Source organism: Danio rerio, chromosome 25 (assembly GCF_049306965.1).
Source record: "Danio rerio strain Tuebingen ecotype United States chromosome 25, GRCz12tu, whole genome shotgun sequence".
In the NCBI taxonomy this organism is placed as follows: Eukaryota; Metazoa; Chordata; class Actinopteri; order Cypriniformes; family Danionidae; genus Danio; species Danio rerio.
Window position 1 is genome coordinate 38,667,699 of NC_133200.1, and position 23,802 is coordinate 38,691,500.

The window sequence follows — 23,802 nt, forward strand, 5'->3', positions numbered from 1 at the left end:
CTACATATTTTTGCTTGTTTTAAGGAAAAACTTACTTAATTTTGACTCATTATTTCTTAAATACAAACAAATATTTTTTACATCTCTAAAAAATGCTTCTTAATTTAAGAATCTTTATGAATTTAGAATAAAAACTTGACACAAACTTGACAAAACTCGGTTTTGCAGTGCAGAGATGTCACCCATCAGCTGAATGTGATCTTCCATTGTGTCCAGAGAGGATTGTGTACAGAAACAGAGATCTAATGACTGCTGTCGGCTCAAACCTAATGGCCTAAAAACACTCGGCATGTTTTGACAGATCGAGTCCAATGATACACGGACAAAACATCTCCAGCCTTCATCATTAGCAGAGAACTGTGCCCTGTAGGTCAGACGTCCACATCGGGAAACAGAGACGTACACTTAAAGTCAGAGATATTTGCCCTCCTGTCAATTTTCCAATACTTCCCAAATGGTGTTGAACAGATTCAGGAATTTCTCACAGTATTTACTCTGACGTTTGTTCTTCTGGAGAATTATTTGTTTTATTTCAGCTAGAATAAAAGCAGCTTTTAATTTTTTAAAACCATTTAAGGTCAATATTATTAGCCCCCTTAAGAAATATTAGTTTTGGGATGTCTTCAGAATAAACCACTGTTATACAATGACTTGCCTAATTACCGTAACTTTACCCTAATTACCCTAGTGAAGCCTTTACATGTCACTTTAAGCTGAATACTAGCAGTGGTGGAAAGAGTACTGGGAAATCATACTCGAGTAAAAGTACCATTACTTGCCAAAATGTAGTGCAAGTAGAGTAAAAGTATCTGCTGTTAATAATGCTCAAAGTATGAGTAAAAAGTAGACATAATAAAAGTGAGTATTACACTGTGAAAAGCGGATGCCTTTACATGCAGTTTGTGCAGGATGTAACATTCTGTAGTGCATTAAGTGATCTTCCTATATTCATTTGTTCCTTCGTTCCTTCCTTCGTTTGTTCGTTTTTTCCTTTGTTTCTTCGTTTCTTCCTTTTGTTAGTTCCTTCCTTCATTTGTTTGTTCCTTACTTCATTCATCCGTTTGTTCCTTCGTTCATTTATTCGTTTCGTTCCTTCGTTCCTTTCTTACTTCGTTTGTTCGTTTGTTCCTTTAATTCTTTGTTTGTTCCTTCGCTCGTTCTTTCCTTGAGTCCTTCTTCCTTCGTTTGTTACTTCATTCATTCCTTTGTTCGTTCCTTCCTTCATTCCTTTGTTCCTTCCTTCCTCCATTTGTTCTTTTGTTAGTTCCTTCATTCGTTCATTTGTTCTTTCCTTCCTTTGTTCTTTCCTTCCTTCCTTCCTTTTTTGTTCCTTTGTTCGTTCCTTCATTCGTTCATTTATTCGTTCGTTCCTTCGTTCTATCCTTCCTTCGTTTGTTAGTTCCTTTGTTTGTTCCTTCGTTCGTTCCTTTGATTCTTTGTTCTTTTGTTTGTTCTTTCCTTGGGTCCTTTCTTCCTTCATTTGTTTCTTCATTCGTTCCTTTGTGCGTTCCTTCATTCTCTTCTTCCTTCCTTCCTCCATTTGTTTCTTTGTTAGTTCCTCCATTCTTTCATTTGTTCTTTCCTTCCTTCCTTCATTCCTTCGATTCTTTGTTTGTCCCTTCGTTTTTTTTTTTATTGGGTCCTTCCCTTGTTCCTTCATTCGTTCTTTTATTTCTTCCTTTGTTCTTTCGTTTGTTCCTTGCTTCCTTTGTTCGTTCCTTCATTTGTCCCTTCGTTCGTTTGTTTGTTCCTTCCTTCCTTCATTTGTTCGTTCCTTCCTTTGTTTATTCCTCTGTTCCTTTGTTGGTTCCTTTATTCGTTCCTTAGTTTTTTCTTCCTTCCTTCGTTCCTTTCTTCCTTTGTTTATTTCTTCCTTCTGTGGTTTGTTCGTTCCTTCCTTTCTTCCTTCCTTTATTCGGCCCTTCCTTCCATTTAATGATGGTTTAAGGCTGTTTGACGATTCATTCGTCATTCAGTCGACATCCCTCATCTTCTCATCAGTGACATGCACCTAAACAGTCTCTGGGTCGCTGTGTGTCAAGGTTTTGGACATCTACTTGGACATTTTTAATGGTTCCAAAAGGTTTGCTGCATTTATAAAGCACCCATGTCTTGAGGTTGTCCAGTTGCGAATTTAATTGGACTGATTTTTCTACTTTAGCCAATCACCATAGACAAAAAATAAAGTAGTGACCGCAGGTTGAAGGAAAGTAGTGGAGTAAAAGTACCAATACAGAGCTAAAAATGTCCTCAAGGCAAAGTAAAAGTCAATTACAGTACTTTGAGTATTTGTAATTTGTTACTTTACACCACTGAATTCTAGTGTCTTGAGGAATATCTAGTCAAATATGATGTGCTGTCATCATGGCAAAGAGAAAATAAATCAGTTATTAGAGATGAGTTATTAAAACTATTATGTGTTGAAAAAAATCTTTCCCTTAAACAGAAACACACAGTGAGGCTCATTATTCAGACTTCAGCTGTAGTTTGCCCGATGCTGGGATGTTTTCTGTCAGATGTAGAAAGTGATGGCAGTCCCTGAAGATTCAGATTGATTCTCCGCATGTCAGCTGCTGTGCGGTTTAATGTCAGTTCTGGAAAGGTCATGTGCTGCTTTGCTCCCGCAGCCGTCCGAGTGCATTCGTGTGGAGATTGTTTCTCTGAGTCTGAAGCCGGGCTCCAGGGTGGCGGAGGACAGTCGAATCGTTCGCTTGTTTGTGGAGTACGCTTTTCTGGGCCTGCAGTCGGTCGAGACCCCGCTGTCACTAAAGAAACCTCTGCCGGGACGCAGCGTCTCCTACAACTTCAGCAACGGTGAATTCATAATAATGATGCTGTTAAAAATAACTTGACAGAGTAATGACACTTTTAATGTTTGTTCCAGAGGAAATGTGACCAGAAGAATAATCATGACACAATTATAATGACTCTTTTACTCTTGAAGAAGGTAAATGATGACCAAATTTAAATTTTTAGATGAGCTGTTCCTTTAAACAGTGTTTTAAACTTCTGCCTAACTTTGGACTTTGATGCTTTTAAATTAATTAAGTAATCCAAAGTGCAATGATGCTCATTTCCAGTCACCATTTGTGCTATGATTTTGTTTAATACTCCTTTAAAATGCACTATATTTGCAATAGACAAAAACAATGAACACATGTTTTGATATTTCTAAGAGCCACAGATCAATTTATTTAGTTTTAAATAGTTTTTCAGTCTCGATCCTGCAAGATTCTGATGAACTCCTGCTCCTTTTCCCACCAAAACCCCACAAGCAGACATCCACACTGAGTTTTCAGTCCCGTTCCTGCAAGATACAGTCTATTTATTTCAATTTTCACACACACAACCTGGTTATATTCATCCCAGAAGGCAAAGTGAAGGTGCTTTAGTTTACTGCTGCGTGCTCAACCCTGCACATCCACACCATTTATATTTGTTGTGTGCTACACAAATACGATTATTTACCTTACTCTGTACATTAGACGTTATAAAACAGGGATTCAGCTGCTCAGTGCTGTGTGAACAAGTGTCTAAACTAAAACATAACAGTGTGTTTTTATTCTGACAGTGATCCATGTGGATATGGAGAATAATCAGGCCAGGAGGCAAACTCTGAGGGCGGTGCTGGAGGGCCGGAACAGACAACTAGAGCAGTGAGAAACTTTACCATCTCTTAAATAACCTAAAGGAAATGTTATTAAAAGCTATTTATCCAACGGAAATGCTTCATGGATGTGTTTTTGACTCTTCCAAAGCAAAAAAATACCAGATATTTAGCTATCTGCTTTGAGAATCATGCTATATTAATGGTCTTGTTTATCTGAAAAACAATGCTAAAGTCAGTGGTGGAATATCTAGGCTATTCCATGTGTGTTCAATAAATAAAAAAAGCTCAGGATAGGGTTTACTTCAATGCCAAAAATATTAGGAATTTATTAGATACAAATGAATAATTGGATGACAGAGCTCTGGGGTTACGTTACCCCAATGCAAGACAAGAATTACATTCGGAGGGTTCGCAGCTTTTCCCTGACTCCAGCATATATACACAACTGATATTAACAGGTGGAGTTTTGGTGTAACGTCACTTATCCGTCATTCTGCAGTCCTTTGGCTCTTATACCCCCAGACATACTTCCTCTTTCTGCAAGCCTTCTCTGAATACCAGACCTGAACAGTTAAGTGACCTTCAATATATTTCATAGCTTCTACGAGCATCAAGCTGCTAGTGACATGTCTAGACTTCTTATTAGACAGAAGTCAAATCTGAAGCAAGGCCCCCGCACTATATTCCTATTCTATAAGTCTTGTCAGCAGTTCCTTCTAAAAAAAGTATGCAACACAGTGAGAAAGAAGAAGTATGCTTGGTTAATATAAATTATCATACAAAAAAAAAGAAAGATTAATCTGTAAAACTTTGATAACTAAACACTATAAATTATTTATTAAGCATTAGCAAATAGTGAGTTCATTATGCATTAACTCTACATTAATTAACGTTAGTAAGCAGTTTATAGCTGCAGCTACAAATTCTTGACTTACAAACACATTTAAAATGTGTTTAATAATTGTATTTTCATACTTTTTTAATGATTTATTTTTCATTACTAAATTCAGTATCGCATTATTTACAAACCATTTGTATTTAAGAGTAGTTGAGGGTTTTTAGGATCATTTAGAATGAGTTAGTAAATGATTAATAAACTACTGAAATCAACGTTTATATAATTAATTAATTATAATTTTTAATTTTATTATAGTTAATAATTATTAAATACAAATGGTTTGTAAATAATGCGATACTTTAATTTAGTAATGAAAAAATAAATCATTAAAGTGTGGAAATACAATTATTAAACACATTATACAGGTGCTTATAAGTCAAGAATACAGCATTTGTAGCTGCAGTTATAAACTGTTTACAAACGTTTATTAATGTAGAGTTATTTCTTAACAGATAATGAATTCACTATTTACTAATGCTTAATAAATGATTTATAGTGTGTAGTTATTATAAGTGTTACCAATTAATCTGTTGTTAGTCTGTTGTTATTTTTTCTACAAAAAAATGAAGACACTAAAGTAATAAAAATAAATTCCTTTTTTTTCCCCCACAAGTCCCCCTTTTCTGCTCCTCTCTGGAGCTGACAACAACAACAACAACAACAAATAACCAAATCCAAATTTTCAACTGTTATTACTGCAGACATTTACCTAATGCTTCTTTTACCCCTTCCTCGAAATAGCTGTTCACATCATTCGCTTGTTAAGTGTGACGTCACGCGAAGCGGCTTCCGGGTCCGAGCGCTCTATTCAAATGTATAGGGAGACTCATGAAGTGGTAATTCTAAACGTTTACAAAGCGATTTAATACTTTCAAAAATCACGATCGCAGTATATATTTCCATGATTAATATCCGATGGCCAGAAAGTGATTCATTTTTTTATAAATTGTTAAAATTGGGGTATTTGTGATGCAGCAGGCCCAGAGATCGTTGTGCACACTATGACTTTATATCAAATTAACTTTAATGTGTGATATGAATTAAAAGTGATCATGAACGAATAATTTCTCAACTCAAATGAACGGCGGCTTGCTCCCGGAAACAGTATTACTTACATCACCAACACGTCATCACTTAACAAGCGGATAGTGCTGGTTCATTATGTTAGATAATGTCCGTAACCCATTTAAACTCAATTCCCTTAACCGTTTAGATTCACTTGACAATCTCCACACTCCTGGTTTTCCGCTTCAGTTGTTCAGTCTCTTCCTCTTTTAACTCACTCTGATATCTTCTTACAACAAGAATTAAATTCAGGCTTATTACTCCCAACCCTCTTATTAACTTCCAGTTATCCCACAATTTAATTTTCACATCCTATACGCTACATCAGTGAAGGTAAGCTGTTTTTTTTCTTCCCAATAATGCAAGAATTAGAATAAGAATAAAAATATTATAGAAATTCTGTTTGTTGTCATAGTGACTGACAGCTGGAGGGGCGTGGTTAAGTGTTAGCCACTCTCAATATCTCAGACAGACCTAGGCTGTTTCTCAATTCCAAGAATGCAGAGAACGGACTTGTGTTCTTGTGGAGAGCGGTCTTGCCAGGTGTCCTCGGAAGAATGAACTCAGGAGACCGCGAGGGCAGAGAATGCGTACTTTGAGAAATGGGATGCTGCGTTCTTCCTGATGGTCATGTGACCTTCACGCGTTTTAAATAGTAAATTATTTAAACATTACAGCATTCATACAACGATTTATTGTTTTCCCCCTCTTAAAAATATATACTTTGCATAAAAACATTATAAATATACTCTGCACAATATAAATAAAACAGATTTTAATACGAACTTCAGCAAACAAACACCCTTAATGTGTTTATTCCTTTATTAAGATGTCCATGGTAATGTTTACTTTCACCGTTTCATTTAGGGAAACTCCTGAGGTAAATAAGTGATGTCTCTGAACTTTAATAATAAATCTAAATAAAATGCTGCGCTTCCCATCTTCAGTCGCAATGACTTCTGGGACTTCCAGAGCGAGTTCGGTGCTCAAGTCTGCATCAGTGCGTCCTCGATATCAAGAACACATCAGGGAAGTTTCACGTGTCCTCCATACGAGGACGCAAGACCGCTGAAGAACGCATATTGAGAAACAGCCCTAATCTGAAGATGTAACTGAAAACAAACAGGAAGTGCATTTTCAGATGTCAATTAACAAGAGCAAACTATTATTTTATTCCTAATGGCATGCGCAGATGAATGGTTCAACACTTCAACAGCTAGCAATGCGAGCCAACAAAATCAATATGGCTAGTTGTGATTTCTTGTGTACTTCAAGAGTGTGCGGTACATCTCCAATGTTGATCGTCTGCTTGATTGACAGTATAAAGTTCACTGTGGTGAGTGACCCTCCTGAGGAGGCGGAGCAAGAAGAGGAGTGTGAGGATGTGGGCGTGGCCTTCCTGCGGCTCCTCGACATCATGGACAGACGCAGAGACATGAAGGACGTCAGTGTGAACAGTGAGTGTGCACAAACAGACATCAGGATGCTTCAACTTTTAACATGTAATCTTATTTGTGACCCTGGACCACAAAACCGCTCAAAAGTGTCAACTGAGGTGTATGCATTATATAAAAGCTGAATAAAGAAGATTTCCTCTGATGTGTATTATAGGATAGGACAATATATGGCAGAGACACAACTATTTGACAATCTGGAATCTGTTGGTTATTCATTCATTTTCCTTCAGGTTAGTCCCTTTATTAATCAGGGGTCGCCACAGCGGAATGAATCGCCAACTTTTCCAGCATATGTTTTACGCAGCGGATGCCCTTCCAGCTGCAACCCAGTACTGGGAAACATCCATACACTCTCATTCACACAAACACTCATACACTATGGGCAATTTAGTTCATCAGTTCCCCTATAGCGCATGTGTTTGGACTGTTGGGGAAACCTGAGCACCCGGAGGAAATCTACGCCAACACGGGGGGAACATGCAAACTCCACACAGAGATGACAACTGACCCAGCCGGGACTTGAACTAGCTACCTTCTTGCTCTGAAGTGACAATGCTAACCACTGAGCCACCGTGCCGCTCTCTGATGGTGAAATGTAAATAAAGAGAAAATCCTGTCTATATAAGCTCCAGTACACATTACTAATCAGAAATTAAGTTTTTAATTATTTACAGTAGTAGATTTCCAAAGTGTTTTTATTGAACACAATTTTCACTTAATATCTTTAATAATAAATGGAAATATCTTTCATTTTGATTCATTATAATATACCGGTTTTGTGCTCCAGGGTTACAAATTTTAGTTATTTAAAGGAGACCTGTTATCCCCGTTTTTACAAGATGTAAATTAAGTTTCTGATGTCCCTATGAGTGTGTGTGTGTGAAGTTTCAGCTTAAAATACCATGGAAATAATGTTTTCTTACTCTCTGAAACGGACCCTTTTAGGCTTTGATCCTAATTGTTTCGTTTTGGTGACTGTCGCTTTAAATGCAAATGAGATTGTGCTCTTTTCAGAAGAGGGTGGAGCTACAAATGCCTGTGTATCAGCATAGTGGCAGATTCAAAAACAAGACTAATGTCCTATGATAATGAGGGAGAGATGGGCACTAGTGGGCGGAGCTTTACCCCTCTGATGACACAGACAAATGGAGAATGTCAATCAAAAGCCCACACCAGCATATTTCCGGAAAGGCGTGTATGTGTAAACAGGCCCTTTTTGAAAATCTAAGTAAATTGGTTCCAGCACTTTTCCAGATGGAGTAGTTGTAACATTACCGTTAATTTGCCGGAATGCTGCACTGTGTGAACGCAGAAGCAAGATTGCCGGAAAGAGCGTGTCCATGATTAGTACGCGCAGACATGAGACGTCTACTTTAGCCAATCAGAACAGTCAGACGCATTCACATCCGCTCTGTTTATGAAAATAAAAGCCTTTGAATACTTTTCCAGACACATTCAGCTGCTAGATGTAAGTCAGATAACGTTTATATGTTCCTTCTGAATGCCAACTGAGTAAAAAATTATCGATAAACTGCTTATGATAAAGCGCTGTTTGTTTACTTTAGTTGCTTGACGCGTGTGCATGTGAAGTGCTCCGGTGAGCGCCAGCACACACGCATCTGAAGAACATCTTGACATGCGAAAGTATTCCTCCATATGTGTTCACTAAAGTTGAATACTTATCCATCCAGAATGTGTAATGTAGTCAAATCTGGAAACGTTTAGCTGCGGATTGAGCTTCTGCCTTTGGAGCTGCATGAGTGAAGCTTTAAGAGTGAAGTCATCAACAAAAGCCCGACCCCTTCTATGTTTACAAACACTATTTAGGATTATTTTATGGTAATTTCTGGGTCATGTCAGAATTGACCATTATTTTGAAATGTGTTGTGTTATGGAGTTTTCAGGGAGACAGAACAGTACGGGGGATGGGTCTGAAATACGCTAGACTCCTGGGAAAAACGGGAGTGTTGGCAGGTATGCTCAAAGCGCTCGACACATATGTGGGGAACTCCTTATCCACCACCAGTGTGCAGCATCCACCTGGATGACGTGACGGCAGCCATATTGCGCCAGACCGCACACCAGCTGATTAGTGGAGAATAGACACAGTGATGAAGCCAGTTATGATATGAGGGGGTTAGGAGGCCATGATGGACGGAGGCCAGATTTGGTCAGGATGCCAGCGTTAAACCCCTACTCGTTTTCGAAGGACATCCTGGGATTTTTAATGACCACAGAGAGTCAGGACCTCGGTTTCATCCGAAAGACGGTCACACTGAGTAGTGTAGTGTCCTCTTCACTATACTGGAGCGTTATGCTGTGTTCACACCAGACGCGGAACGCGCGGATAAATTGATCTATTCGCGCGTAAATAGGCGCGTAAACATTTGAGGTTACTCGCTTTATTCGCGCGTCAAACCCCGCTTCATTCGCGCGTCAAACCCCGCTTCATTCGCGCGTCAAATCCCGCTCCATTCGCGCGTCAATTTCACTTCAGAACAGACGCGGATTCGCGTGATGGGCGGGGCTTCTGTCTGCCCGGTGACTCTAGCTTCATAGCTAAAGGGCTAACATGGATTTTATGACGAAAATAACAGTGTTTATGTGCTTTATGAAGGATGATAAACAGCGTCGATACGTTTAGGACCGTGTCTGAGTCCACTACATCCTTTCAGAGGTGCATCCAGCTCTTTAAGCTCATAAACTCCTCCAGAAACTGAACCTGGCTGATGGAGGTTTTCAGCAGCGCTTCTGACTGAGCCAAGCCCAGTTTGATGAACTTCTTGTCTGTGTCTGCTGGGGGATTTCCTCTGGGATACGTCACAATCACGCCCCCACAAGAGCAAGCTCCTGATTGGTTAATGCAGCGCAAATGTCCGCTAAAGTTCAGATTTTCGAACTCGAGTGATTCGTGCGAAATGCGCATTAAGCGCGTCAAACGCTCATTTTGCGCCACGCTATTTGCGCCATGCGCATCGCGCAATTCTTGTCATTCGCGCGTATCGCGCCGCAGGATGTCTATTTGCGTGTTTGCATTGACTTAACATGTAAATCACTCGCGCTTGACGCGCGTGCCGCGTCTGGTGTGAACGCACCATTAGGACCCACATAGACCACAGGTTGGGCGCCCCCTACTGGCCTCACTAACACCACTTCCGGCAGCAACCTAGATTTCCCATGTGGTCTCCCATCTAGGTACTGACCAGGCTCAGCCCTGCTTAGTGTCTGTCACTGTGCTGTTTATCTGACGCAGTTGATGCACACTCTGACAGGCACATGGGAATAGTGGGCGGGGAGAACCAGCATTAAAGGCTCAGGCCACAAAATCATCTACAGTGTGTTCAGAACTGAAAATCTCAATATTCTGAAAGGCCTAATAAATAATCTGTTGGGTGTTTTGTGCTGAAACATTACAGACACATTCTGGAAACACACAAGACTCATCTTACATCTTGAAAAATGGGTAAAATAGGTGCCCTTATGCACATAATATTCCTTAAAGAACATGTATTATGTGTACCATAAGTGTGTTTCCTGTGTTTGTTTTCTGTGTAGTTGTGGACGTTCAGGACAGCAGCGCCATCATCGGTCATCTCGTGGTGACCGTCGAAGCTCTGGAGGCTTTAATGTCCATCATGAAGGATCCAGAGCGCGACCGTCCGCTCACCACGCTAGCTTAACTCACCCTGCATTAGCGCTCTCCCGTCAGCAATATTAAACACCCCTTCAGTGATTTTTGGCTGTTAATTAGATTTAGCGGCGTGTGGAAACGCTGCAGACGACATATGGGAACAAAACAGAGCTTTATGTAAACCTCTTTGAAGGCTGACGGTGTGAAATCGGATCCTAATGTTTCTCTTTCTGGCCTGCGGTGTTGCGTTTGATGGAGCACCGATGTTTAGACCTTTAATAACTCCGCTTAATGAAAAGGCTGTTAAGGCTCATTAGGCCGCGGCGTGGCGGGCGGCGAGACTTTATTGAAGGTGCGAAATGAAATCTAACTGGATTTAATGGGATTAAATCAAGCTCTTTAAAATGCTAATGCGCATTTCCACACGCATCGGGCTGTGGCGTCGCACACACTCATATACACACACATACATACATACACACACACACACACACACACACACACACACACATAAACACACATACATATTAACACATATGCACATATACACACACGCACATATATACATACACACACACACACACACACACACATATATATATAAACACACACACATGCACACACACTCACACAGACACACATATATATACACAAATATACACATGCACACACATACATATATACACATACAAGCATGCACATACACATATATACACACACATATATACACACACACACACGCACATATACACACACACATACACATACACGCGCACATACACACACACACACATATATACCCATACACATATATACATGCACACACACACACACACACACACACACACACACACACGCATGCACACATACACACACACACACACGTATATAAACACACACACATGCATATACACATATATACAGATACACGCACAAACACATACACAAATATACATATTCACACAGACACACACACACATATATATATACACATGCACTCACACACACACACATACATATATACACGCACGCACATACACATATATACACACATATATACACACACACACACACACGCACATATACACACACACACAAACACTCATACACATATACACACGCACATACACACACACACATATACACACGCACATACACACACACACACACACACATATACACACATATATACCTATACACACATACACATATATATATACATACACACGCACATACACACACACACACACACACACACACACACACACACACATGCACATATATACACATACACGCATGCACATATATACACATACACGCATGCACATATATACACACATACACGCACGCACATATACACACACAGATACACACACACACATACACATAAATACATGCACACACACACACACACTTCTGTTGAGGTGTGAATGTCACTGCTGTCTGTCCTCTGTTCATTCAGGTCTGCCTAATGTTAATCAGTTCAGAGCATTAGTCTCTTGTATAGATCTAGATTTTGGATCTACTGTAAAGTTTTCTAGACGTCATATAAACTGATATTTGTAAATGTTTTATATTTATGAACGTTCAAGAGTGATAATGTTGTTCAAGGTTTTTAATGCTTTGTTTGTTTTTTCACTTCAAATCAAGAAGCTGTGATTTGACTTATAATGTGACTTTTTTTAAACAAAAAAAAGGACATTTACTGAGGAAAAAGGTGCTTTATATTAGAACTTTTTTGCCCTCGATCCCCAAAATGACAATGCCAGTGACTCGCGACCCCCAATATCCTCAGAGGTGGTTATAAATATAGAACTATTTGAAAACCTTGCACACAACAAGACCTTAAAAAAAGGTTAAGTGTTGTGACATTGAACACTTAAGGTGGCTATAGCATTACCGTACGTTCACACCGAAAGCGGCGAGAGCGTCAAAGTAGCCGGAAGTCATTCATTTTCAATGACAGCTGGCGGCGAGGAGCAGTGCGGCGCGTCTTCGCCGGTGTGGGCGTCGAGGAGAGTTAATCATGTCAACTTTATGGTAATGAGCTATGACGTGGTTCGGCGGCAACCAATCAGAATGAAGACGTCCACCGCTTGATAGGAGTTCAGAGACCACAGTTGTTCCCAAGGGTTTGATGATTGCGGTCGCCGGATTCCCAATTATTTACAATGTTTTCTTACACGAACATGCATTAAATAATGTACTGGCGAGTTACTGATGTGCGTTAATGTTATATATATATATTTATTTTTTTAAAAAGCGGGGATCTCATGCGACGTGACAGTACAGCTGCTTCAGGATATTTCAGATATATGGACACATATTGGATAAATAGAGCAAAGCCACACCACACGCAACTTGATCTTCCATTGTTATATGAATTTAATAAGAAGTGCGCAACATTTTCACGCTAGATACATATTTTAGGCAGGAATGTTACTGATATGCTGCAACGGCTCCTTTAAATACGAGATCAATGTAGCGAGTTTTGACGCCGGAGCTGAAGGCAGACAGCGTTGTCGCCAGGGCGGCCAGAGCGACCCTGAACGCTCTCACCGCTTTCGGTGTGAACGTACGGTTACTCTTTTTAACGCAATGTAACTCATATTTTATTAAAATAATTCATATTCATTCTCTAGAAATGCATCCGCAGACATTTCAGTAAGTTTGATTGAGCTCTCAGTTAACCTGCTGTACTGTACGTCAGTATTAGACACGGTACTGCCTAAAGTCCACATCAGCCAGAGACTGTTTTATATTCCGTATTGTGATGCAGTTCCTAGAGAAACGGAATATTAAATGAGACAACAGTGGGCGTGGCTTGTTTTTTCTACTGCGAGCTGATTGGATGTAGAAAAGTAGGCGTGTCCCTCAGAAAGATGGGGGGAAGGGTTTGAGGAGAGTTATGACACCCTAACAGACTCCTCCTCCTTACCATTACTGTTCATTGTCATAGCGATGGAGAGGCGTGGTTAAGTATTTTAGCCACGCCCAATACCTGAGACTGAAATAGTCTGATAATTTAACTGAAAACAAACAGGAAGTGCATTTTTTTTTTTAGATTTACATGAATGATTACAAGAGCAGACGATTGTTTTCATCTCAGTGACATGCACAGATGAATTGTTCAGCAGCAGAATCAATATGGCTAGTTTTGAATTCATGAGTGCTTTAATGATCTCTCTTTACGTGTGCTCACATGTTCAGCCGAGCGCCCTCATTAGTGCGCACTGGACTTGATCAATATCAGAGGTGGATTCTGAACTCCGCCGCCCTTCGCTCTCATCACATGTCCCCCATGCAAATGACCCCTGAAAGCAGCCGAGGAAGCGTCCCGCGGGGGCTCATTAGCCATTCAGAGCTAAGATGTAGGGCGGGTTGTGTTGTCATGTGCTGAGGATTGGAGCGCAGCCCTTTGACAGCTGTGACAGGCGGGTGGGTGGCCTTACGTTCCCCCCGTATACACTCGGCCCATCTGTCAAAATCACCGCCGAGCACTCTGGGAAAAAAAAAGCGTACAGCGCCGCTCCTCAATTAGACGTGTTACGACTAGAGGGAAGTGTCATTGTGCTGACATGGATAACCTGAGAGCCGCAAAGGCCACTTAAACACTGGCAGATACTAAATGAATCCAAAGTGGAGCCGGTCGGAAATATCATTTCCCTCACCTTGGGGTTTCTTAAAGGGACAGTTCACCCAAACATAAGCTCTGCCATCATTTACTTGCTCTTCACTTGTTCCAGACCTGTTAATGTTTATGTCTGGTGACCGGGCTGGCCAATCCTGGAGCACTTTGACCTTCTTTGAGCTTTGATGTGGAGGCTGAAGTCTGAGGAGCGCTATCCTGCTGGAGAGTTGTCCGTCTCCTGTGGTTTGTAATGTAATGGGCAGCACAGATGTCTTGATACCTCAGGCTGTTGATGTTGCAGATCTCTCGCACGCCCCCATACTGAATGTAACCCCAAACCATGATTTCTCCTTCACCAAACTTGACAGATTTCTGTGTGAATCTTGGTCCATGCTGGTTCCAGTAGGTCTTCTGCAGTATTTGTGGTGATTAGGATGCAGATCAACAGATGATCCATGAGGAAAATCAACCTTGGGATGTTGGGATCCACCACAAGACGTTTGTCAAGTAGTGTATAAGATAATATATATATGATAATGTGTATATTTATGATTATGGTGTCCTGCGCTCTGCGTGTGTCTCTCAGCTCTTCACCTTCGACTCTCCTCAGTGTTTTCTCCTCCGTCTGCAGTGTCTGGATCTCCGACTTGTCTGGAAGTCACTGACCTGTCTGTGTTTTTTATTTCACTGTCATCCGCATGGTCAGGGGTGCATGACGTCTGCGGCTCCATCAGCTTTTAATATAGGCAGATTCGGAGCTGTATTTAGATGCAGGACAGAGTTTGACTGATGTGTCCAACGCATGACCAGACAAAACCAGCAGGAGAGAGACGGAAACACTTAATGAATTTTAAAGGGACTGTTCCACTTGTATCTGGATGCAGCCTTTAAGATGCAAGCTGAGATTGCATCACTCAGCGATGCAGTGTCAGACACAATGCACTCAATGGAGTGAGTGACGTCACTGTGACGGGTTAGGGGTGGGGTTAGGTGAAGATTGGGTGCAGCTCAGATTGCACTGCACCAGGTCTGCATCCAGACTCCTCTCGACAGTTCATCTAAAAATTTACTCTGAGCTGAAGCTGTTTTTGTTTCTGTATTGTGACGCAGTTCAGAGAGAAACGGAATATAAGCTGAGCAAACAGTGGGCGTGGCTTGTTTTTTTAACTGCGAGCTGATTGGATGTAGTAGTAGTAGGCGTTTTATTCAGAAATATGGAGAAAATGGGTTTGGGGAGAGTTATTACAACCTGACAGACTCTTCCTCCTCACCATTACTGTTTGTTGGAGAGGGGTGTGGCTGCAGACTCGGTGCAGTGCAATCTGGGCTGCATCCAGTGCTTTTTAATGGGCTCACCTAACCCCACCCCTAACCCTACCCGTCACAGTGACGTCACTCACTCCAATTGAGTGCATTGTGTCTGACATCGCATCGCTGAGTGATGCAGTCTCAGCTTGCATCATAAGGCTGCATCCAGATACTATTGGTTTGTTGTCAAAACTGACAGCTGGAGGGGCGTGGTCAGGGCTTAATTTGCGCCGGAACACGCCAGATTGGGATCCGGCATCTTTGAAATCTGATCCGGCACCTCCTTTTACCGATTCCCCCTCCTCAACCGCCCTCCCCCCTCCGCTGTTCGCTTTCACTTTCTTCCGCGACCTCCCAACCCTCTTTACTTTCATACACGACAACCCCCCGCACCGCCGAAGGACTACACATGCAAGCTGCCACTGGTGCCGATTGTAGATGACGTCACTTGCAAAGGCAGCGCGGTTGCCTGAGCGTGCAAGCCTGAAGGTGCAAGTGCAAATCTGCAGCCAGACTCTTTTGAAAAAATACGAAAATCTGAATAAATAAGCTTGATATGACATGATTTCATGATTGCTGCAAGACGTACATCGGAAAATATTCGGTAGAAGCACTGTATTGATCCACATAAATAGTGGTCAAAAAATACAAAGTTAAAATGTTTTCAAGAATCCATTTTTTATTTTTATAACCTGTGTTACACTTACCGAAGATGTCATTCAGTCTATACACTCACTGGCCACTTTATTAGGTACACCTTACTAGTAGCGGGTTGGACCTCCTTTTGCCTTCAGAACTGCCTTAATCCTTAGATTAAACAAGCTGCTGGAAATATTCCTCAGAGATTTTGCTCCATATTGACATGACAGCATCACACAGTTGCTGCAGATTTGTCGGCTGCACATCCATGATGCCAATCTCCCGTTCCACCACATCCCAAAGCTGCTCTATTGGATTGAGCTCTGGGGACTGTGGAGGCCATTTGAGTACAGTGAACTCATTGTCGTGTTCAAGAAACCAGTCTGAGATGATTCACGCTGTATGACATGGTGTGTTATCCTGCTGGAAGTAGCCATCAGAAGATGGAGACACTGTGCTCATAAGTGATGGACATGGTCAGCAGCAATACTCAGGTAGGCTGTGGCGTTGATGCTCAATTGGTACTAATGGATCCAAAGTGTGCCAAGAAGATCTCCCCCACACCATTACACCACCACCACCAGCCTGAACCGCTGATACAAGGCAGGATGATCCATGCTTTCATGTTGTTGAGGCCAAATTCTGAGCCGAGCATCCGAATGTGTCAGCAGAAATGGAGACTCATCAGAGCAGGCAACGTTTCTCCAATCTTCTATTGTCCAGTTTTGGAGAGCCTGTGTGAATTGTTTTTTGTATATTTTAGAATTGCCTTTCTATCAGATGGAACCAGTCTGGCCATTCTCCTCTGACCTCTGGCATCAACAAGGTATTTGCACCCACAGAACTGCCTGTCTCTGGATATTTCCTCTTTGTCTGTTCATTCTCTGTAAACCCTAGAGATGGTTGTGCGTGAAAATCCCAGTAGATCAGCAGTTTCTGAAATACTCAGAGCAGCCCGTCTGGCAGCAACAACCATGCCACTTTCAAAGTCACTTAAATCTCCTTTCTTCTCCATTCTGATGCTCGCTTTGAACTGCAGCAGATCGTCTTGACCATGTCTACATGCCTAAATGCATTGAGTTTTGCCTAATAAAGTGGCCGCTCAGTGTAAATGATTTATAAATTCTCTGCCGCTGTGTTTTATTCTTTCATGCAGTATAATATAACATTACCCATATTTTGACGTATTATTTTCACAAAATGACAGAAAAGACACTTTACTCAGTTGTTAAACATCCTCATAAACTATTTTACATGCTTGATAAGTATATAATAACTGCTCAGAAATCTATTACTGTGTTGTAAGACATGCTCTTAACCAGTGTAGTATGCCATAAACATGCTTAAATATAAATATAAATAAATAAATAAATAAATAAATATATATATATATATATATATATATATATATATATATATATATATATATATATATATATATATATATATGTATATGTGTGTGTGTGTGTGTATGTATGTATGTGTGTGTGTGTGTGTACAATATATGTGTATGTGTATATATATATATATATATATATATATATACATACACACACTATATATATATATAAATATATATATATATATATATATATATAATACTCAGGGCATGCCTTAAAACTGTTTTATAATGTGCAAAAAGCGAGTTTTATGGGGATTTTTACAAAAATGGCAATATATTAATTATTGTAATTGATTAAGTATTTTAATTTAGTTGGTATTACGTTGGAAATATGTCATTAAAGTCAATAACAAAAGCGTGCATTGTTATAATATTGCGTTTGGGAAATGACAATATAATCAAAATGTATTGTCATAATGCATATCTAGAGGCCAAATTACATTGGAATTTGAAATAAAAATATACCCAAGAAATAAAGCTTATTAAATGTGTAGAAATAATAATAATAATCAGGTCTGAGTGGCTCCACTAGGTGGCGGTATGGCCTCATTCTTCCATCAGCTGCAGTCTTTCAGATTGAGCGCCAGATTAATGCAGTTTTCACTGATCTCTGCTCAGTCTCTACACTGGCCTCGTGTTTTCATTGGCTGTCCTTTAACGAGGCTTTAATATATGCATGACACGTGACCTCTAATGACATCTCCATACAAAAGACCGGTGAAGAAGGGATACAGCTGCGGATACTCACATGAATATAGCATCATTTTTATGACTGTACAACAATAACTCATATTTTAATATTACTGTGAGGGTTAGGATAGAGGTTGACGGATTTAAAGGGTAATTGAATAAGTAATATCAATAATACTTGGCATAATTACTGTTTTTACGTTATTGTGAGTGTTGTGGTGGATAGACATTAATGAAATACCATTAAATGTGTATTTTCATAAGTAATTTGATTAATACTTGGCATAATTACTGGGTTTTTTTCATTATTGTGAGGGTTGGGGTGGATGTAGACGTTAATAAAATACAATTTAATGGTTAATTTAATAAATAATATGAATAGTATTTGGTATAATGACTGTTTTACATTGCTGTTGAGGGTTAAGATTAGGTCTGGGGTAGGGGTAATTGTTAATAAAATACAATTTAATATGTAGTTTAATAAATAATATCCTTAATACTTTATATAATGACTGTTTTTTACATTACAGTGGGTTATGTTTAGGTTTGGGGTAGGGTTGACTTAATAAAATACAATTTAATTGGTAATGTAATAATATTAAATTGGTAACCTAATAAATAATACTCGGTATAATTACTGTTTTTACATTACAAAGGATTAAGATTAGGATTGGGGTAGGGATAGACGTTATTAAACACAATTTAACATGTAGTTTAATAAATAATATGATTAATACTTGGTATAATTACTGTTTTTTACATTATTGTGAGGGTTGGGGTAGGGATAGACGTTAATAAAATACAATTGAAGGTGTAATTTTATAAATAATATAATAAATACTTGGAATAATTACTGTTTTTTATTGTGAGGGTTGAGTTTAGGTTTGGGATAGGGGTAGAGGTTGATAAAATACAACTTAATGGGTAATTTAATAAATAGTACTCGGTATAATGACTGTTTTACATTACTGTTGAGGATTAAATTTAGCTTTGGGATTGGGATAGACGTTAATAAAATACAATTTAATGGGTAATTTAATAAATAATGTGAATAAAACTCGGTATAATGACTGTTTTACATTACTGTTGGGGGTAAAATTTAGGTTTGGTATGGGGTAGACATAATAAAATACAATTTAATAGGTAGTTTAATATGATTAATACTTGTTATAATTACTGTTTTTTCATTATTGTGAGGGTTGGTATAGGGATAGACGTTAATAAAATACAATTTAAGGTGTAATTTAGTAAATAATATGAATAACACTTGGTATAATTACTGTATTTATAGGTTTGGGATAGGGGTAGACGTTATTAAAATACAATTTAAAAATAGTTTAATATATAATAAGAATAAACTCTTTATAATTACTGTTTTTATATCACTAAGGGTTGAGTTTAGGTTTGGGATAAGGTTAGATGTTAATAAAACACAATTTAATGGGTAATTTATTAAATAATATGAATAACACTTGTTATAATGACTGTTTTAACATTACAGAGGGTTAAGTTTAGGTTTGGGATAGGGGTAAACGTTAATAAAATACAATTTATTCGTTAGTTTAATAAATAATATGAATAATACCCTGTATAATTACTGTTTTTTCATTATTGTGAGGGTTGGGGTAGGGATAGACGTTAATAAAATACAATTTAAGGTGTAATTTAATAAATAATGTGAATAAAACTCTGTATAATGACTGTTTTACATTACTGTTGAGGGTTAAGTTTTGGTTTGGTATGGGGTAGATGTTAATAAAATACAATTTAATAGATAGTTTAATAAATAATATGAATAAACTCTGTATAATTACTGTTTTTACATTACTGTGGGTTAAGTTTATGTTTGGGAAACGTTAATAAAAATACAATTTAATCAGTAGTTTCATAAATAATATGAATAATGCCCGGTATACTTACTGTTTTTTTATTATTGTGAGAGTTGGGGTAGGGATAGACATAATAAAATACAATTCAATGTGTAGTTTAATAAATAATATGAATAAAACTCTGTGTAATTACTGTTTTTACATTATTGTGATGGTTGGCTTTAGGGTTGGAGTAAGGGTAGATGTTAATAAAGTACAGTTTAATAAATAATAAGAACAATACCAGGTATAATTACTGTTTTACAGCATTGTGATTGTTAGATTTAGGGTATACGTTAATAAAATAATACATTTAATAAATAAATAACTGTTGTTAACATCCTGCCGCAGCTGTATCTCTTCTGTGTAGCCTAATATCTGTGCTGATGGCTTTATGATCTCTGTTTGAGTGCATTGATTTAAGGAGGGCCTGTGAAAGCGGCAACATGTTATCGAGCGTCAGAGGCATTAAATGCACTGGACTGAGTTTCTCACTCGATGCTTTTCTCACATTGAAGCCATCGAGTGAACATGCTGAAGTAAATTATTCACTTTACAGCACTGTAAGAAAGGAAAAGCTCCTTGGAGAACATTCATTCGCAATGACAACCGGGTCAATATTTAAGCACCGCATCAGAAATGACCATTTTCAGCGAGTGTGAAAATAAAAACAAGGACACAATAAGAGATATTTGCTCTCATGATTAATAGCGAATCAGTTTTAGATGGTGATTTACACCTCAGCACAGCATGTAACACTGAAAACCAAATTATATATATATATATATATATATATATATATATATATATATATATATATACATATATATATATATGTATATATATATATATGTGTATATATGTATATATATATGTATATATATATATATATTGCATTATATGTAAAATGTGCAGTTTATTTAACCCTGTTGTCAACATTTGGACCATGATCTGTGAGTGAATATCTGTTTACTTTCATTATTTTGTGTTAAATAGCCTCTTTAAAAACTATGAACCTTTTTGGTAATGTTACTGTAGTTTGTGTAATGGAAGCTTCAGTAATTTATGCATTTATTTAAAATAAATCTAATTTATTTTTAAAATGTATTTAAGTGTTTGGTGTTTTGAGGAGTATTTATTCTCTGAACTACAGTATCCTCTGATTAGTTATTTTAGAGGTTACTGTAGGTCAATCTTTGCATTTAATGTTACTGTATTTTAGACTACACGTTGATACAAACACCAATTTACCAAAAAGTGTCTTGTGAACAATGTCTGTCGGTACTCTAGATCTGCCGGTTTTAGACTGCTGAAGATTAGGATAAAATAAGACAGTGATGCCAATTTTTTTTTATTTCATTTATTTATTTATTTGCTCATTTTTTATTTTGTTTTATTTCATGGTATTTTGTTTATTTATTTAACTATTTATATTTTTTATTATTTTCTATTTTATTTTATTATTTTATATTATATTTAATAATTTTTTAAAATGTTTTATGTATTCATTTATTTATTTTTATTTTGTTTTTATCTATTTATTTTTATTTTTATTTATTTTATTTTTAATTTTAATTTATTATTTATTTATATTCATTATTTATTTATTTTGATTTTCTATTTTTATTTATTTACTTTTATTTTATTTTTTATTTTATTTTTTATTTTTATTTATTTTTATTTAGTTTTTTTATTTATTTAGTACTTTTTATCTTTTATTTTATTTTTGTTTATTTATTTTTATGTATTCTTTTATTTATTTATTTATTTTTATTTTGTTTTTATTAATTTATATTCATTATTAATTAATTTTTTTCTATTTATTTCTCATAAAAAATGATTCATTTATTTTTATTTTATTTAATTTTTTCTTTCTTTCTTTCTTTCTTTCTTTCTTTCTTTATATTTATTTTTATTTTATTTTTAATTATTTATCTGTATTTAATATTAATTTATTTTTGGTTTATAAGTTATTCTTATAAATAATAAGAAGTTGTTTTTCGGTAAATGTAGATCGTTAAAACCTATATTGAAGCAAACAAAAATATTTTTTTTACCAAAATATAGAACATAAATAAATACCCTGATTTCATATTTTAGCACTAATCAATAAATAATCATTAACAGTACTAGACCATAATAGTAATGACATGCACATACACATTCAGGTTTGTTTTCCTCATTACATATAGACGCCCATTGATTTTCAGTCAGGTTAATGTTGGTGTCAGTGACCCTAATAGACAGAATAAGAGCACATCATCATCACAAACTACCCCGCAAACAATTTTGTGTTTAATAGACTTCTAAATGAAGACACCTTGGCTAAAACAAGGCTAAACTTGGGCTCTAATAAATCTAATAGACATCTAAGAGTAGCCCAAAACTAGACTAGTCGTCAAATATACGGATTAGACAGACTTTATATGTGTAGACATACATTTCTGTTTATTTGATGACTAGTCTAGTTTTGGACTATTCTTAGATGTCTATTAGATTTTCACCGACAGCCCAAATTCAGTCTTGTTTTAGACAAGTTTAGACGTCTATTAGACATCTTTTAAAAACAAAAAATGCTTGCTGGGTAATTAAAACACCTTCTTGATGATTTAGAAACACTTTTATTTAGTGAGGAGCAGTGAAATGTGCTCAACACTGGGTTATTTTCACTATAAAAATAGCCAATTGAGTCCTCACAAGTATAGCTAAACCAGTACACACACACACATACACAAAGAGAGAGAGAGAGAGATCAATCTTGATATGAGTGATCTCTGCAGAGACGGATGAACTCTGGCCTCATCCACAGTTAAATTACCTGGTCATTGTGTGCCGCCGCCGGCAATCATTTCTCAAACGCCACCTGGGCTGCTTTAACCTGAGATTAACACTTCAGCAGCCCCTCTGTGTGTGTGTGTGTGTGTGTGTGTGTGTGATATGAACTGGAGATCTGCCTTAAATGTGTTTGTGAATGTGCAAAAGTGAACAATATACCCTCAATATAGAGAGGAGAATATTAAAACCAGGGCCGGGTTTCACTGCAGTGAATATTTCTTGGAGCACGTTTGGTTTTTGAGTGGAGTTTTTTTTAAATTCACATATCATAAAACCTGCCTGCCAAAATGAAATAATAATAATAAAAACAATCTCTACAATATTTACCATTAAAAGTGCGCACAAACGGATAACATTCAAAATAAATAACTAATTTAAATATTATAGGGCGACACGGTGGCGCAATGGGTTGGGTAGCACGATCGCCTCACAGCAAGAAGGTCACTGGTTTAAACCTCAGCTGGGTCAGTTGGCATATCTGTGTGGAGTTTGCATGTTCTCCGTGTTCTATCTATCTATCTATCTATCTATCTATCTATCTATCTATCTATCTATCTATCTATCTATCTATCTATCTATCTATCTATCTATCTATCTATCTATCCATCCATCTAACAATCCATCCATCCATACATCCTTCCCTCTATTTATCTATCTATCTATCCATCATTCCATCTGTCCATCTGTCTATCTATTCATCCATCCATTCATCTAACAATCCATCCATCCATACATCCTTCCATCTATCTATCTATCCATCCATCTATC

At 37.6% G+C, this 23,802-nt stretch overlaps 2 protein-coding genes across 5 annotated transcripts in view; one reads left to right on the plus strand and one right to left on the minus strand.

Moving 5' to 3' along the window:
* rpgrip1l (RPGRIP1 like) overlaps window positions 1–12,458 on the plus strand; it is a 135,279-nt gene extending 122,821 nt beyond the window's left edge. For 2 of the 4 annotated variants that reach the window (XM_073942100.1, XM_068217379.2), the window contains 4 exons: window positions 2,628–2,814; window positions 3,572–3,656; window positions 6,894–7,030; window positions 10,586–12,458. In XM_073942100.1, coding sequence (XP_073798201.1) covers window positions 2,628–2,814; window positions 3,572–3,656; window positions 6,894–7,030; window positions 10,586–10,710 — 534 coding nt within the window. In that variant the 3' untranslated portion in view covers window positions 10,711–12,458. 4 annotated transcript variants of the gene reach the window in all.
* Window positions 1–23,802, minus strand: part of mphosph6 (M-phase phosphoprotein 6) — a 365,175-nt gene that overhangs the window by 128,614 nt on the left and 212,759 nt on the right. The gene's annotated exons all lie outside the window — the stretch shown is intronic.